The sequence below is a fragment of the Crotalus tigris genome, unplaced genomic scaffold (genome assembly GCF_016545835.1).
Source record: "Crotalus tigris isolate CLP2741 ecotype Arizona unplaced genomic scaffold, ASM1654583v1 scf7180000019553.37968852642:3898890, whole genome shotgun sequence".
Lineage (NCBI taxonomy): Eukaryota > Metazoa > Chordata > Lepidosauria > Squamata > Viperidae > Crotalus > Crotalus tigris.
In genome coordinates this window covers 2,724,592-2,740,814 of record NW_024097591.1, presented here as the reverse complement: position 1 = coordinate 2,740,814, position 16,223 = coordinate 2,724,592, and the positions used below count along the sequence as shown (strand labels likewise).

Genomic DNA, 16,223 nt, shown 5'->3' with positions numbered 1-16,223 from the left:
GGGAAGGACTCGTCCTGGGAATGGGGCGAGAAACACGCTTGAAATGAGTAATATTCTGGGTGCGAAGTAGCTATTTCATTATTAAGGGGGGGATAGATAGATAGATAGATAGATAGATAGATAGATAGATAGATAGATAGATAGATAGATAGATAGATAGATAGACAGACAGAAAGGCAGACAGAGAGAGATAACAATAAGAAAGAGAGATGATGATAGACAATGAGAGATATATATTTATAGAAGCTAGATTGATAGATCTATCAGACAGATAAGTGAGAGAGAGAGAGAGAGAGATACACATATATATTTGTAGAGAGGCTAGATATATAGATGACAGAGAGAAAGAGATAACGATAGAGAGAGTGATAACAATAGATAGACAATGTATGCGTATGTGTGTGCATGTGAGAGAGAGAGAGAGAGAGAGAGAGAGAGAGAGAGAGAGAGAGAACATCATAGCCCATTTCTGCTAAGGATTGAAGACCATCTGAGCTGTTAGTGTGTGTGTGTATATATACAGTATATATAAAGGGTTTGCTGAACAACCCCTGTTTAGTGGCTGTTTGAAGTTACAATGCTGTAGGAGAAGAGCAAGCAGAGCTGGGTGTGGGTGGAGTTAAGCAGGTCATCGGCTCAGAATCCTTACATTGCCACAAATGTTCCAGGTCAACCCTCTTGAATTCCCTTTGACCCTTATCTGGTGCCGGTTTAGATCCTTGTGTATAGGCAATACATCTCAACCTGCAACTTGGCATATGGTCCTGATTCTTTGTACCCAACAGATGCTACTTTATAACTGGTCCTCCCACTTATGGCTGCCTCAGCATCCTGTGGTCACCATTTGCATCCTTCTCAACCAGGCTTCCGATGAGCAGAGACAACAGCAGCCGGAAGTTGGCCTGGCCCCTAGCAAGCTCTCCAATTAAGCCGATTTATTGGGGGAGCCCAGCGGCCTACGGTAACTTCAAACCCTCACTAAGCCGCCGGCCGTAAGTTCGAGGACTCCCTGCATTCTTCTTATTCCCACTCTCTTTTCCTCTTTCCGTCCAGAAATGTCATTCCTCCTCCAGAGAAGGGAACTAACCCAGATCTGATAAGGAAACAAGGCCATTATCTCGGGATGAGCAGCAAATAATTAACCCCTTTCCCAATGATGGTGCAGCCAGGCGGTTCTGAGTAAATGCCAGAACGGCCACATAAACAGGTTTAGCATTGCAAAAGGGATAGTTTCTCATTCAGAGAGGGTGGTTCCAGGGTTTCTTCTCTTCCCCCTGGCATCTAATAAGGAGGAACTTGAGGCAAACGGAATATTCAGCAGCCACTTTATAAATTCTCCCAGAACTCCTGCTTCCTCAATTCACTTCGCTCTCCGAGCTACTGAGGAACTCAGATCGTATCTCCAAGTCAGTGAGTACTTTGAGTTGTTTCTCCTAGTTTTGGGTTGCTTCCGCAGCCCAAGCATCGATGGGCCGGCAAGTTTAAATTAAGGTTTATTTCAGTTCGAACTCGGAGGAAGGTTGCAATCTTGGTGGAAGAAAGACACCCAGTTTTGTTTTGTTTGTTTTTTTGTTTTTTAAAGAAAATTGAGTTATTGATGGGTGCTTGAATTGAATGCGGCTGTTTTAATCTTTAGCCGGTGCTTCGATGCACCTTTAAAGCTGAAGATTTAAACTGAAGCCTACATTTAAATTCATACTTATTTCAGATTGAACTCAGATGAAGGTTGCAACCGTGGAGGAAGAAGAATTATTGAAGGATGCTTGAATTGAATGCGGCTGTTTTAATCTTTAGCAGGTGCTTTGATGCACCTCAAAGGCTGAAGATTTAAACTCAAGCCTCAATTTAAATTCAGATTCATTTCAGTTTTAAAAAGAATTGGGTTATTGGAGGATGCTTGAATTGAATGGGTGTTTTTTAGTCTTTAGCGCAGTGGTTCTCAACCTGTGGGTCGGGACCCCATTTGGAGTCGAACGACCATTTCATGGGGGTCGCCAAACAACGCAGTCCACCATTTTTCCCCCCTTCTCCTTAGCTGTGCTACTCCCTTTTATTCTATTGGCTTTTGAAAGCCAATAGAACAGACTCTCTTGAATAGAGTCTAATTCTATTGGCTTTCAAAAGCCAATAGGAATTGTCCAGGCTGTCTCTGCCCTGCTGAGCCCACCAAAAGTCCCATTCTGCAAACGGTGCTGCACCAGTTGAGTAGTCCTCGACTTACGACCGGTTGAGTAGTCCTCGACTTACGATCATTTGGGGGGTCGCGGCATTAAAAAGGTTGAGAACCACTGCTTTAGCAGTTATTAATTTTCTCTCTAGATTTACACACGTGGAGAAACCACAATGAGGAAATAGTTTAATTTATTGAGGCTGTTTAGGGAGGATTGCCTTATGAACTGAGGATGACTAGAATTAACAAGGGCGATTTAGGTTGGTTTGATTAATAATGGCAATTCCGGTTAATTAGGCAAAAATCACCCTGCTTGGGAATAGATTATTTAATTTTATGAATTTAAGAGTTGGTGATTGGCCTAACTTGAATTATAGTAATAAATATAATTAATTAGCCTTCGTTTGGTTAGGGAACTCACTGGCGTGTTAGATTTGCCTCGGGTTGATTGAGCCCCATCGATCTGCTGAAAAAGCAATGAAAACTAAATAAATCCACTTTAGCTTCCTGGCTGAGATCTTTTCAAATCCAGTTTAGCTGCTTGTAATTCTGGAAGTTGGAAATTCAATAGTTGGGGTGTGTTTTTTTCCCAAGGAATCCAGCAGTGGACTGACCAATCCAGGGAGGAGATTAAAAATTATCCGATGAAATAATTTTAATATTTGCAATGCGGGAATGCCCGCTGGTCTCTTCCTTTCTATCTTCTACGCATCCGATTCAGTCACTTTAATATATAGTAGTAATAGTAGTAGTAATAATGATGATGATGATGATGATGATGGAAGGGACCTTGGAGGTCATCTAGTCCAACCCCCTGCTCAGGCAGGAACTTCAACTCCCAGAATTCCCCGGCCAGCAAAAGGTGGCCATGTCTCTTCTCCTTGAATTTACAATTTTAAAAAAAAGGGATGGAAACTTGGCTTTTGGGGGGGGCAAGTCAAGCTCTCTCGTCTGATTTGGCTAAATGTCATCTCCATCAGTGAGGTGAGGGAGAGCGGATCCTCCAGGTTCAGGAGCAGTCTACCACCGAGGGAAGCAGGAAAGCAGGCCAGAGAGGAGCAGATGACTTGAATAAAACTTTCTGACGATGGAAAACAACCAGACCGTTTTTCTTTTTCGTCCCTTTTCCAGGTTTCTTGAAAGCCACCAGAATGTCCTTCCAGAGTCAGCAGTGCAAGCAACCTTGTCCCATTCCTCCCCAGTGCAAGAAGACCATCCCCCCACCTCAGGAGTGCTGCCCCCCTCCCCAGAAGTGCTGCCCCCCTCCCCAGAAGTGCTGCTCCCCACCCCAGCAGTGCTGCCCCCCACCTCAGCAGTACTGCCCCCCTCCCAAGCAATGTTGCCCTAAGCAGCAGGACCAAAACCCCAAATGCTGTTAAGACGCCGTTGAAGGCGACGTCAGAACCAGGAAGGGAGACCAGGAAGGAGAAAGTCCACCTCTTGGCTTCAGACCTCAACCAACATGGAAGCCCACCAAGAAAACAAGACCCGGGAATTGATGCTCAAAGAGGACCATCCACGCAACTCTGCGCTGGCGGCTGTGTTTGTTGACTTCTCGGAGGCCAAACCCAACCACGGAAGACCTGGAGAAGACTGCAGCCCCCAAACCATCTGGAGAACTTCCGAGAAGAACCGGTCTTGTGATCCTTAATCATGTAATCATCTCCTCCTCCTCTCTTCCCCTTACCTTGCTCTCTGCTTGTCCCTTGGCAAAATGGTGCCTTACCTTGCTCTCTGCTTGTCCCTTGGCAAAATGGTATTAAAATGCATGAATTAGCAGACACCTGAAAGTTGCCTTCTTGTGGGACCTTTAGGCGTGGGTGTGAAGAGGAACACAAGCACACATCAAATCTGACTCCCGGCCAGAGTTGAGACAGCAACACCCCACTTTCCCATTTCCCCAAGACTTTCTCAAGGTCATTAGAGATAAGATAATAATGATAATAATAATAATAATAATAATAATAATAATAATAATAATAATAATAATAATAACAACAACAACAACAACAACGAGAAAGAACTGGAGAAGATAACAAAATACAAAGACCTACAAATAGAAATAGAAAGACTGTGGCAAAAGCAAGCAAGGGTAGTAGCAATAGTCATAGGCTCCTTGGGTGCAATCCCAAAACAACTGGAGCACCACTTGAACACCATCATCGGCATTGACAAATTCGGCATTAGTCAATTGCAAAAGGCGGCCTTACTAGGAACTGCTTCCATCCTGCGACGAGATCTGTAATACCATCAAACATCCACATCTGCCTATCCCAGGTCCTGGTAAGGACTCGATAGGTAGACAAAATGTCAAATACAGTCTGAACATCTGGCTAACTGTGCGATGATCCATAATAATAATAATAATAATAATAATAATAATAATAATAATAATAATAATAATAAAGTTGGAAGGGAGCTTGGAGGTCATCTAGTCCAGCTCCCTGCTCAGGCAGGAAACCCTATACCATTTCAGACAAATGGCTGTCCAGTCTCTTCTTAAAAACTTCCAGTGTTGGAGCATTCACAACTTCTGGAGGCAAGTTGTTAATAATAATAATAATAAAGTCGGAAGGGACCTTGGAGGTCATCTAGTCCAACTCCCTGCTCAGGCAGGAAACCCTACACCATTTCGGACAAATGGCCATCCAGTCTCTTCTTAAAAACTTCCAGTGTTGGAGCACTCACCACTTCTGGAGGCAGGTAGTTCCACTGGTTAATTGTTCTAACTGTCAGAAGGTTTCTCCTTAGTTCTAGGTGGCTTGATTTATGAAATATTTATAAATATTTATACATTGATAAAAATTCCCCGATTTGCTACGGGAATTATGACCATGTTTCACACTTATGGTCGTTGCTGCCATACCGTGATCCCGTGATCAAAATTCAGACACTGGGCCACTGACTCATATTTATGACCGTCACAATGTCCCAGAGTCACGTGATTCTCTTCTGCGACCTTCTGACAAAGTCAGTGAGGAAGCCAGATTCAATAACCACTGTGTGCCTAACTTAACAGCCGCAAGGATTCACTTAACAACTGGGTCAAGAAAGATCGTAAAAGGGGGCAAAACCCACTTAACGAATGTCTTGCGTAAATTTGGAGCTCGAACGTCTCACAACTTCTGGGTGGGACCTTGACAGGGGTCTTCAAACTGGGCCCTTTTATGACTTGCGGACTTCAACTCCCAGAATTCCTCAGCCAGGCACGCTATTTAATAAAATAAAAAATAGAAACCAAAAAATATATTTGAACCAGAAGCTACCATTTTGCTATTTCTGCTTATCCGCAGTCACTGTGAGTTTTAAAAAAAACCTCCCCTTCTTAAATTAGATTTAATTTTAGTTTCCAAACAGTTCTGAATGATGGATCAGGCATATGTTATCCGCGGACACAGTTTTGCTAATGGCTGGTAGAAGACGGGTTGAGGTAAAACCGTGTGGCAAAGAAAGAAGATTTGGGACAAATTCTTTGAATATAAATATAATGTGTGTATGCTGCACATAAATGTAATATAATTGTACGTATTAATGCAAACTTTCCAGCCTTTGCAAATGAAACCAAGGGAATAAAGGTAGAAGGCAAACAGGCTGAAATATCAGATCAGGGTTTTTACACCTTAGATAATATTTGGGGTGGGGAAATGGCTTTAGAAAATTTTTGCTTTCTTTCACAGTTTTTCTTCACTCGGGCCATCCCTCCTTTAGCAAATAAATCACTTCAAGTAAGCTGAAGAGGCAGCTCCTCCTCCTCCATGTGGACTAGCTGCTTGGGGAATGTGTATATTTTGGAGGAAACAGATAGCAAACACCACCCTGTGGCCAATACCCACAAAAACTACATTAATCGCTCTGCCGTTGCTCCAAACAGGCTAAAGCAAAGCTCTTGAGCGACACCTTAAAAATGATGCAATTCTCAGTATTTGTAACTGCAGAATGGCAGCTCCTGAAGCACTGGAAAACCACTTTAGAAAGGTGAAAAGAAAGGAATGCAATCAGAATGCTGGTCCAATTTATCCTTCCCCTCCTTTTAAGCGGGGATGGTGGCAATCCAAAGGGGTTAGAAATTCTTGCAAATGGATTTCCTTCAATGTCCTTGCCCTCTCAGCATCTTCTCGTTCATCAGCTCCGCGTCGTCGTGGAGAACTTTGATGTTCTTGTATTTGCGTGTCCTCTGGAAAGCGTAAAAAGAACCGACCCCGAGGCCGTAAAATGGGGTGGGTCAGTTGGTTTGCAAATGATAGCCTAAACATATTTTTGTCAAGGAGCAAGGCTGGAGATTATGGGCTTGCGTGCCTGGTTTCTAGAGGTGGGTCCAGGCCAATAAATGACCTACTTGGGGGGGAGTCCATGGTGATCTCTGAGCTGGGGGGGATTTTCTTGCAGATGTTTCATGACCCAGCTAGGTGACATCATCAGCGCAAACACCATGGCTTCTAGCACTGATGATGTCACCTAGTTGAGTTAGGAAATGTCTGCAAGAAAACCACTCAGGCTTAGAGAACACCAAGGACCTCTCAGTTCTCCTCTACCCCCACCTCTTCCTCTTCCTCCCCCTCCTCCCCCTCCTCCTTCTCCCCCCTCCCCCTCCCCATAATCCCCCACTCCCTTATCACACTGATGATGTTACCTAGTTGGGTCATGAAACGTCTGCAGGAAAACCAAGCTCAGAGAGCACCCATGGTTCAACCCCAATCTACAAGTATTCTCCTCTATCAAATGTTCTAGTACCTCTTGGCACATGAATTCAATCAAAGCTGAAAATGAGTTTAAGAATTAAAAATTCCCTTTTTTTTTCCAGGTCAGACTTCAGGCCAGATTCCACAATTACATCAAATATAACATCTTTTAAAAAAAAAAAAATATTCATGAACAATTTGATTGCCTATAATCAATCCATCAAGTAGCAATCAACAGTGGAAGTAAACAAGTATCCAGGCACCTCCTTCCTTCCTTCCTTCCTTCCTTCCTTCCTTCCTTCCTTCCTTCCTTCCTTCCCTCCCACCCACCTTCTTTTCTCCTTTGCCTTTTCAACCTTCTATAAAAACCATCTCTTGCAAAAAAAAAAAATTCAGATTACCTTGCTAATGGTCAACTCCTTCTGAATTAGGGTTTTGAACTCGCTCTTCTTCAATGGCTCGGCGTCTGGGGACTTGCTTGGGACCACCTTGGACTGCCTCTCAATCATCTCGGTGAAGGCTCGGAACAGCCTGGACATCTTGAAAGATCTGTCCAGGCTTCTGGTGAGGAAGAAAAGATGGATGGAGGCTAAGGAGAAGAACTAGAAGTCAAGGCAATCTTCTCTAGAAGATCAGACCTCAGGGTCTTCTGATCTTCTATTTTTCCTCACCCCCCTAGGTGTCACCTTCAAAACTGGGTCCTGTCCCTGCAGGAGGAAAGAAAGAGAGAAGTGGACAACAAGAAGAATGGAGCCAAAGTTGACTCATGGCGTGGTCTGAACATCTCCTATATACATCCTTGGGTGGTGCCTAAGCTTTGTGGATCAATGTGAAGGAACAATACAACCCCTTCTCATCTCTGGAGCTGCCAGCTTTTCCAGAAGCTCAACTGGTCTTCTCCATGTTGAACATCACGGATCTGGGCTTAAGGTGAGCCAAGCTGGCCCAGCCTGTCTTCTTTCTAAATTCTGGGAAGGGTGACCTACTTGAAGAGATGGGATGTTTTCAAAAGTTGCTACACATTCAGACCTAGCATTGATCTAGTTATCTGGAGTTTGAACAACAACTTTGTGAGTGGGGTGGCTGAAAAGATGGGATTGAAATAATAGAATAGAATATAGAATATAGAATATAGAATATAAAATATAGAATATAGAATAGAATAATAATGGAATGGAATGGAATGGAATAGAATAGAATAGAATAGAATAGAATAGAATAGAATAGAATAGAATAGAATAGAATAGTTGACTGGTTCTGACTGGATGGTTCCTTCTTTTCCCCACCATCCAGTCAGAGCTGAAGAAGCTTCCTGGGTGAGCAGCGAAATGTCTTCAGAGAAAAATAAAGAAAGTCCAGTAGTCTGGGAAAAAAAAGCATTTGGGGGCATTTCCTCTGCTCCCAAGCCCACCATTTCAATCCTAATTCAAAGCCCCACACAGCCCGGGACTTACCGAGTTGCAGGATGCAGAAGCTCCAACTTGGCTAGGCGGAATAAAATTTTGCAAACCCCAAAAGCAGCTTCCTTAAACCCAGCGTCTGGAAGACGTGGGTGGTGGATGATGGTTACCTAACCTGCTTTTCCATGGCTGGCCTGGCTCTATTTACGGCGCCGTTTGATGTAACTCTGCCAGGAGGAATTGCAAAGCAAACCTCAGTCTCAGCCGAAAGTTGCAAAAGAATAAAACAAACGTAAACTAAAAATTCTCAGTTGACTTCAATTAGGGGCTACCCTGAAGAAGGGGGGGGTCACGCTATTCACCAAAGCACCAGAAGGCGGGACAAGAAGCAAACAATGGAAACTAACCAAAGAGAGAAGCAACCTGGAACCAAAGAGATATTTACTGACAGTGAATTTACCAGCCTTTTTTTTTTTCAGCATAAACCTTGTCTCTTTCTTCTCCTCTTAAACCAAGACCTTTATCCCACAGACCCCAAAAAATAAACAAATACATTCTCCAATCTTTGCAGATCTCCAATTATCTTTATTTACGAGCTGGGATTCTCCTCCCATTTTTCCTAGGTCACCTTTATGAGTCAATTCTCTTTCCACCCTCGGCTCAGCTGGGCTAGGAAGGGTGAGGCCTGATTTAAGAGGACCAAACTCACAAAAACACCAGGGAGGAAAAAAATGACATTCAACCTAATTTAAGAGGAGCGAAACAAAACACAAAGGTCCATCGAATGGGGCAGATTTGGTGGGGCAGAAATGGATTAATTTGGGGAAAGGGTCAGATTTAACCAGGATGGTACGGATGGAGGGTCCACTCTGCAACTCAACTCATCAAGTTTCATTGGCCTGCTGAAAATCGGTGCGTTTTCTTTAACAAGAAAAAAAATTAGTTCTTTTTTTTTAATCAAGAAGGAAAACCAGTTTATTTTCGTTATCGGTGAATTTTATTGTCTGCCACGATTCAAAATATACAGCGAATGCTTGTAATTTGGCCACTTGGCAATCTCGGCACGGATAAATTCTCCAGGAGACACAATGTCACTGACGTCACTGTGGGCCAACAATATATATTCGGGCGACAGGTAGCCGATTTTCACCGAGAAATCAAGGAAGCATCTGAGAGCTTTCCAAGCATTATCTTGAGGGGATCGTTCTAGAAAAGAAAGAGAACAGACCGACATTTCTTAGGGAATCAAAGACAGGCTCATCCAGGACTAAGGATAGATGTGTGGATGCTAGTTTAATATAAACTGACTAGATATGAGTGGAGCTCAAGCGTGATTCTCTTTGTGTTTATCAGGATAGGATAGCATAGCATAGCATAGCATAGGATAGCATATAGCATATAGCATATAGCATATAGAATAGAATAGAATAGAATAGAATAGAATAGAGTAGAGTAGAGTAGAGTAGAGTAGAGTAGAGTAGAGTAGAGTAGAGTAGAGTAGAGTAGAGTAGAGTAGAATAGAATAGAGAATAGAACAGAACAGAGTAGAGTAGAGCAGAGCAGAATAGAGAACAGAACAGAACAGAACAGAACAGAATAGAATAGAATAGAATAGAATAGAGAATAGAACAGAACAGAATAGAATATAGAATAGAGTAGAGTAGAGCAGAATAGAGAACAGAACAGAACAGAATAGAATAGAATAGAATATAGAATAGAGTAGAGAATAGAGTAGAGTAGAATAGAATAGAATATAGAATATAGAATAGAATAGAATAGTTGGAAGGGACCTTGGAGGTCTTCTAGTCCAACCCCCTGCTCAAGCAGGAGACCTTATGCCTCTTCAGACAAATGGTTATCCAATCTCTTCTTTAAAATCTCCAGCACTGCAGCATTCACAATTTCTGGAGTTGTGGGTTGTGAAACTGGGGATCCTTGGTGCTCCCTGAGCTTGGTGGTTTTCTTGCAGACATCACCCAGCTAGGGAGGAGGAGGGGGGGAGGAGGAGGAGGACCTGTACCGTGGAAGTGTTTTGTAGCAACCAGCTCCAGACCAGTGCGCTTGTAGTGTTTACTGAACAACATTGTGACTTCTCCAAGGCAGTTGCTCTGGGGAAGACCTGCTCCTCCACAATTTTTATTGAGGCATCCCACGCAGAGCACAAGCTCCAAGGGTGGGGCCCTGCAGAAACTTGGCTGAGGTTGTGGCTTGCTGGCATCCTCGTCTTAACCTCACGGGTGTCAGGATCCATTGAGGTTGGCAGGTTGCTCAACTTCTCAAAAGCTTCCTGGTTCTTCCAGGAGGAGAGGAAGGAGATTCCGGCAGAGCAAGACCGAGGCAGACTCACCCAGCATGACCCTCGGCTTGTCAGGCCAAGCATAACATCAGCTGAAACTGAGCTGGCCACGAACAAACCATGGCTTGCACGCTCTGCCACCAGCAAAGCTGGCCTAGCTTGCAGTTTCCCCCATGATCAAATTTGGCCCCGGGGGGGGAAAAACTCCAAGGCCCAAATATTACGGCTATCGTGGCTTAAAAATCCTCCTAACAACCCTGTGAGGTGGGCTGGACTGCAAGAGGGAACCAACCCACGGCTCCAGGATTACTCCACGAGTCTGGCACCTGAGTAAAACATCTCCCTGTTCAATTGCAACTTTCTTAACCCCCGTGAAACTTTCTCTCCCGGGCCCTCTGGCCATTGCTTTCCCTCTAGTGTTGTTTGATGCTTCACATTGAGTTTTAATGGTAGCCTGCCCCTAAGCATGGAGGCTCCATATATTCCCTGCAATGACTAACTTGGGATTTTTCTGACGTTGTGGACAAACTTACCCACAAAAGTGCCGATGAAAGCAATCCCCAGAGACAGGTCATTGTAGCCATAGGTGTGGGATCCTTCGTTGCGCCAGCCCCGTCCTTCGTACACGTAACCATCCTCACCAATCAGGAAACTGGAGGAAGGAAGGAAGGAAGGAAGGAAGGAAGGAAGGAAGGAAGGAAGGAAGGAAGGAAGGAAGGAAGGAAGGAAGGAAGGAAACGGAGGGAGCAGAAAAAGAAGGGAGGGAGGAAAAGAAGAATGGGAATGGAGGAGAAAGAGAGGGAAAGGAAAGGAAAGGAAAGGAAAGGGCTGATTTCAGTCAGATTTTACAAGCCACTTAGGACCAGATACGTCTTTTCCATCCAGTTACATGGCGGATCTCAAACCATTAAGCCAGACTTAAGACTAGAAAATATCAGGTTTTTAGGCCAGACTGGAGCAAAACAACCTGCCTCGTTGTTTAAAATAATAATAACAACAACAACAACAACAACAACCACATAGGGAAGCACTTCCACGAAATCCCCAGGCGTTTCCCCCCCAGGTCCAGAGAGTCTTAATCTTTATCGGGGAGGCCATTAATCCAGAACTTAATCCAGCATCCCGCCCCCCCTCACCTGTACGCTACATCACACCACCCTTTGAGGTTCATGTGGTAGTTCTGGATCCCCTTGACTTCGTTGTAGCAGGCAGTGTGAGTCCAGCAGGGGTTGCCAGCTGTGTGGATGATGACCACGTACTCGGGCAGGACGTCCCTCAACGGCGCGGAGCAATTGGCCGGCCTGGCTCCCCATTTCGAGGGGGTGATGAGTCGGAAACAGCCTGTGGCTGGAGAAAGGAAAGCAATGGAGTCTTGCAGGGGCCAAAGAGGACCCCAGGTCAGTCTTCAAGGGCAGCCCCTAGAACCGCCCCCTACGTGCAATCTTGACCTTCTATCAGCTTGACCTGATTTGGGCCAATCCAAGCCTTCGTTCTGGACTACTTTCACTCATGCCAAGAATTTGTACATAGAACACAGAAGTTCATCAGAGTTGGAGGGGGCCTTGAAGGTCTTCTAGTCCAACCCCGTTTGATCAGGAGAGTGTCTAGAGTAGACCATCCCAGACAGGTGGCTGTCCAGTCTCTTCTTGAAAGCCTCCAGTCATGGAGCACCCACAACTTCTGGAGGGAAGCCGTTCCACCGATTAATTGATCTGGGATCACGGAATGATAGAGCTGGAAGGGACCTTGGAGGTCTTCTAGTCCAACCCCAAGCAGGAGACCCTAGACCAGGGGTAGTCAACGTTGGCTCTTTTATGACTCGTGGACTTCAACTCCCAGAATTCCTGAGCCAGCTGGGAGTTGAAGTCCACGAGTCATAAAAAAGCCAAAGTTGACTACCCCTGCCCTAGACCATTCCAGGCAAATGGCTGTCCAATTTTCTCTTAAAATGAGATGAAGCACCTACAAGTTCTGGAAGCAAGATGGCTTGGAAACTGACTTAGGCAGAGGACAGATTTTTTTTTTTACCAGATTTAGACCTTTGTCTTGGAGGAGTAACACACCGCATGATCGTTGCTCAGGGTGGATAGACGATCCATAGAACTTCCTCCTCAATGTGGTTGGTGAACAACACTATATGGAGGACTGTATCATACACCCCTCACCCTACCTGAACAAGCTTTGGGGCTTACCTTGAGACAGAGAGCATAAGATGAAGAAACCAATCTTCAGTTTGGTCATCTTCTCCCGATGCTGGTTGCTCTGAGATCCTCTGAAAAAAAACAAGCTGTTTTGGGATCAAAACTGGTCAAGTCCAGCAACAGAGTTTGGGCTGCCCGACCACAAAAACAACATCCCTGCTTATCTTCCATATATATAGAACACCACCTTTTGGTAAATAGTTAATTAAGCCTAAGATGTAAGTCGAAAAAGACTTAGGAGCAGATGTTCTACCACCAGCTTTCTCGCTAGCCCCTGAAGCTTTCTGCCTGAGTCTACAACTCCTTTGGACTAATAGTAGAGCTGGCCTGCTCATTGTTCCTCCTATTGTAAATCTGTCAAGATGGGGACCCTGGAATACGCTGTGCCAACCCTTGTCCATTATATGGGCACCTGGTCAAGTTCTCTGATCACTCTCCATAATTGGAGGGTGATCCATAATTGGAGGGTAAAGTTGGAAGGGACCTTGGAGGTCATCTAGTCCAACCCCCTGCTCAGGCAGGAAACCCTACACCATTTCGGACAAATGGCTGTCCAGTCTCTTCTTAAACACTGGAAGTTTTTAAGAAGAGACTGGACAGCCATTTGTCCGAAATGGTGTAGGGTTTCCTGTCTGAGCAGGGGGTTGGACTAGATGACCTCCAAGGTCCCTTCCAACTTTACTACTATTACTAATTTAGGTTTCCAACTTCAACCATCTCAGGAACTGAGACCAGGTTAAGGGAAGGATCACATCGTCACGATTATCGATCTGGACGCTAAAGTTCCTTTTGGGGGATCTTGTCTTCAGAGGCCCCCACCCAAGTAAGATGTAGCAAATGACGGCAGTGGAGAGGACTTTGCCAGTGGTGGCATCGAGAATCTGAGAGATCTTCCCTCCAATGAAGATATTCTCCAGGAGGAGGACCTCACCTTCTCCAGATAGCTGAATTCTAAACTCTATTATAATTTCCAACCAGAGGTGAAGATTGAATAGCTTCAAGAAGACCACTCAGATATTTCTACAGGAATCAGATGACTGGGCCTATTCTGACCTATCCTGAAATGCATTTATGGGCCTTCACTTCTCAAAGAACAAGTGGTAGACCTGGGGGAAAAAATTCTAGAAAGATCAACCCAAAGGTTGAGAAAGACATTGGAAGGAATCAGATGACTTGAAGATGAGGGGACACTTTTTATTAATTCAGGACATCCCTCCTCCTTTCTGTGCCTCTCTCTGGAAAGCCTTCAGATTTCGATCAGATATCTCATGGAATGGAACTACAGAGACGTGATCTCGGTTGCTCATCCTTGTATCTTAAATAGCTATGTTGTTATTTGATAGCTCTTATTAAATTGAAACATCTCTCCTTCTCTCTCTTTCTCTCTCTCTCTCTCTCTCTCTCTCTCTCTCTCTCTCTCTCTCTCTCTCTCTCTCTCTCTCTCTCTCTCTCTCTCTCTCTCTCTTCCTCCTCCTCCTCCTCCTTCTCCTCTAGTTATCTAGCTATCTATCTTCAAATCTTAGTAAATATCTCATGGAACACAACCAAGCAGACATGATCCTGGTTGCTCGCCCTTGTACCTTAAATTAGTACCCATGTTATTGTTTGTTTTTGCCCACGGGTTGTGTGCCTCAAGGCAGGCAAGGAGCTAGTTTGGATAATGCAAGCAGAAAGAAAGTGTCTGGAATGGAGAACATCACAACTCCATCAAGGGATTCAGCCTCTCCTGCGCTCCTCAGGTGAAGAACAACCGAGATAGCAAGGAAGGGACAGAGGGCTTTCCACCTACCTGTGCAGGTGTCTTCTGGAGGAGCGACGTGGCGTTCTGCCTCTCCGGTGCTGACGGTGAAGATTGCAACCTGTTGAAACGAAGGAGGAGGAAGGCAACCCGAGCTGTCACATCAGCCAGGCCATGTCGAAATCTCCTCCAGTGTGGAGAAAGACGATCCTGGCTTCAACTAGGGTAATTCCAGGGCTGGGTTCTACAAAGGACCCCTTTGTAGCAATTCAGACGTGACTTATAGGCCTTGTGCAAGGTTTGGAGAAGGGGGTGTGACGGGGAGCTGGATTGTTGCGCACAGTTGCAACTTTTGCACGCCCACAGTGGCCTCGCTACAGCCGAAATCCAGAAGAATGAAGCAGAGGAGACACGTTCACACAACGGGCTGGTGCCTAGAAAAGGAAACCAAACAGGAGATAAGCCAGAAAGAACCAGGAGCCCCCAAATAGCCCTGAAAGAGGCTTGGGTGAGCTCAGAGCTGGAGACTTTGTGTTTTAACTCAGTTGGTGTGGTCTGGGATGGTAGATAATTTAAAATCTAACTGATTTAAAAAAAACACGGGGTGCTGTTAAAGCTGGAGGTCCCATAAAATATTTGGATTTCATATATTTATTTAAAATTAATATAGAGTTTTCTTTCTCTCCTCATCCTCAACTTCCTTTTCTTCCTTCCTTCCTACCTACCTAGCTTCCCCATTCCTTCCTTCTTTCCTCCCTTCTTGCCTCCCTTCCTTCCTTCTCTATTCCTTCCTTTTCTTCTGCCTTCCTCCCTCCCTCCCTCCCTCCGTCCCTCCCTCCCTTTCTTTGCTATTCCTTCCTTCTTGCCTCCCTCCTTCCCTCCCTTCCTTCTCTATTCCTTCCTTCCTTCTTCCCTCCCTTCCTTCCTTTTCTATTTCTTCCTTCCTTCTTACCTTCCTCCCCCCCTTCTCTATTCCTTCCTTCCTCCTTCCCTCCCTTCCTCCTTCCCTCCCTCCCTTCCTTCCTTCTTACCTCCCTCCCTCCCTTTTTCTCTATTCCTTCCTTCCTTCCTCCCTTCTTCCCTCCCTTCCTTCCTTTTCTATTTCTTCCTTCCTTCTTACCTCCCCCCCTCCCTCCCTTTTTCTCTATTCCTTCCTTCTTGCCTCCCTCCTTCTCTCCCTTCCTTCTCTCTTCCTTCCTTCCTTCTTTCTTTCCTTCCTCCCTCCCTCCCTTCCTTTCTTCCCTTCCCTTCCCTTTTTTTGCAAATTAGTGTATGTGTTTCTATTCAACCACAAGAGGGCAGCAGACCCCATAAACTACAATTTAGAATCGTTGGAAGGGACCTTGGAGGTCTTCTAGTCCAACCCCCTGCTCAGAATACAGAATAATAGAGTCGGAAGGGATGTTGGAGGTTTTCTAGTCCAACCCCATGTGAGAATACAGAGTAAGAGAGCTGGAAGGGACCCCGGAGACCTTCTAGTTCAACCCTCTGTAAGAATAACAGACTCAGGAGGGACCTCGGAGGTTTTCTAGTCCAGCCCCCCGCTCGGAATGCCGAATAACAGAGTCGGAAGAGGAATTCTGGGAGTTGAAGTCCATCCCTCTTCAAGTTGCCACACTTGACCAACCCTTCAGGCTGATCTTCTACGCCAGTGGTTCTCAACCTTTCTAATGCCGTGACCCCATAATACAGTTCCCCATGTTGTGGTGACCCCCAAGTGGGTGTGGCCACCAATAACA

General features: G+C 45.0%; 1 protein-coding gene and 1 long non-coding RNA gene across 3 annotated transcripts; one reads left to right on the top strand and one right to left on the bottom strand.

The window, feature by feature from the left end:
• Nucleotides 1-1,221: 1,221 nt before the first annotated feature.
• Nucleotides 1,222-3,955, top strand: LOC120317076. Its single transcript, XR_005559129.1, has 2 exons — nucleotides 1,222-1,410; nucleotides 3,302-3,955. It is a non-coding gene; the product is annotated as an uncharacterized LOC120317076 (long non-coding RNA).
• Nucleotides 3,956-9,227: 5,272 nt separating this feature from the next.
• LOC120317080 (peptidoglycan recognition protein 3-like) lies at nucleotides 9,228-14,797 on the bottom strand. Of its 2 annotated transcripts, none has more exons than XM_039363362.1 (5): nucleotides 14,536-14,797; nucleotides 12,738-12,832; nucleotides 11,682-11,892; nucleotides 11,079-11,197; nucleotides 9,228-9,455 (listed from the first exon to the last, which is right to left on the bottom strand). In XM_039363362.1, the coding sequence occupies exons 2-5, from the start codon at nucleotides 12,784-12,786 to the stop codon at nucleotides 9,247-9,249; spliced, it is 588 nt and encodes a 195-aa protein (XP_039219296.1). In that variant the 5' UTR covers nucleotides 12,787-12,832; nucleotides 14,536-14,797; the 3' UTR covers nucleotides 9,228-9,246. The 2 variants fall into 2 exon arrangements, with proteins under 2 accessions (XP_039219296.1, XP_039219295.1); XM_039363361.1 differs by having other exon boundaries at nucleotides 12,738-12,817; nucleotides 14,536-14,794.
• Between the last annotated feature and the right edge of the window lie 1,426 nt (nucleotides 14,798-16,223).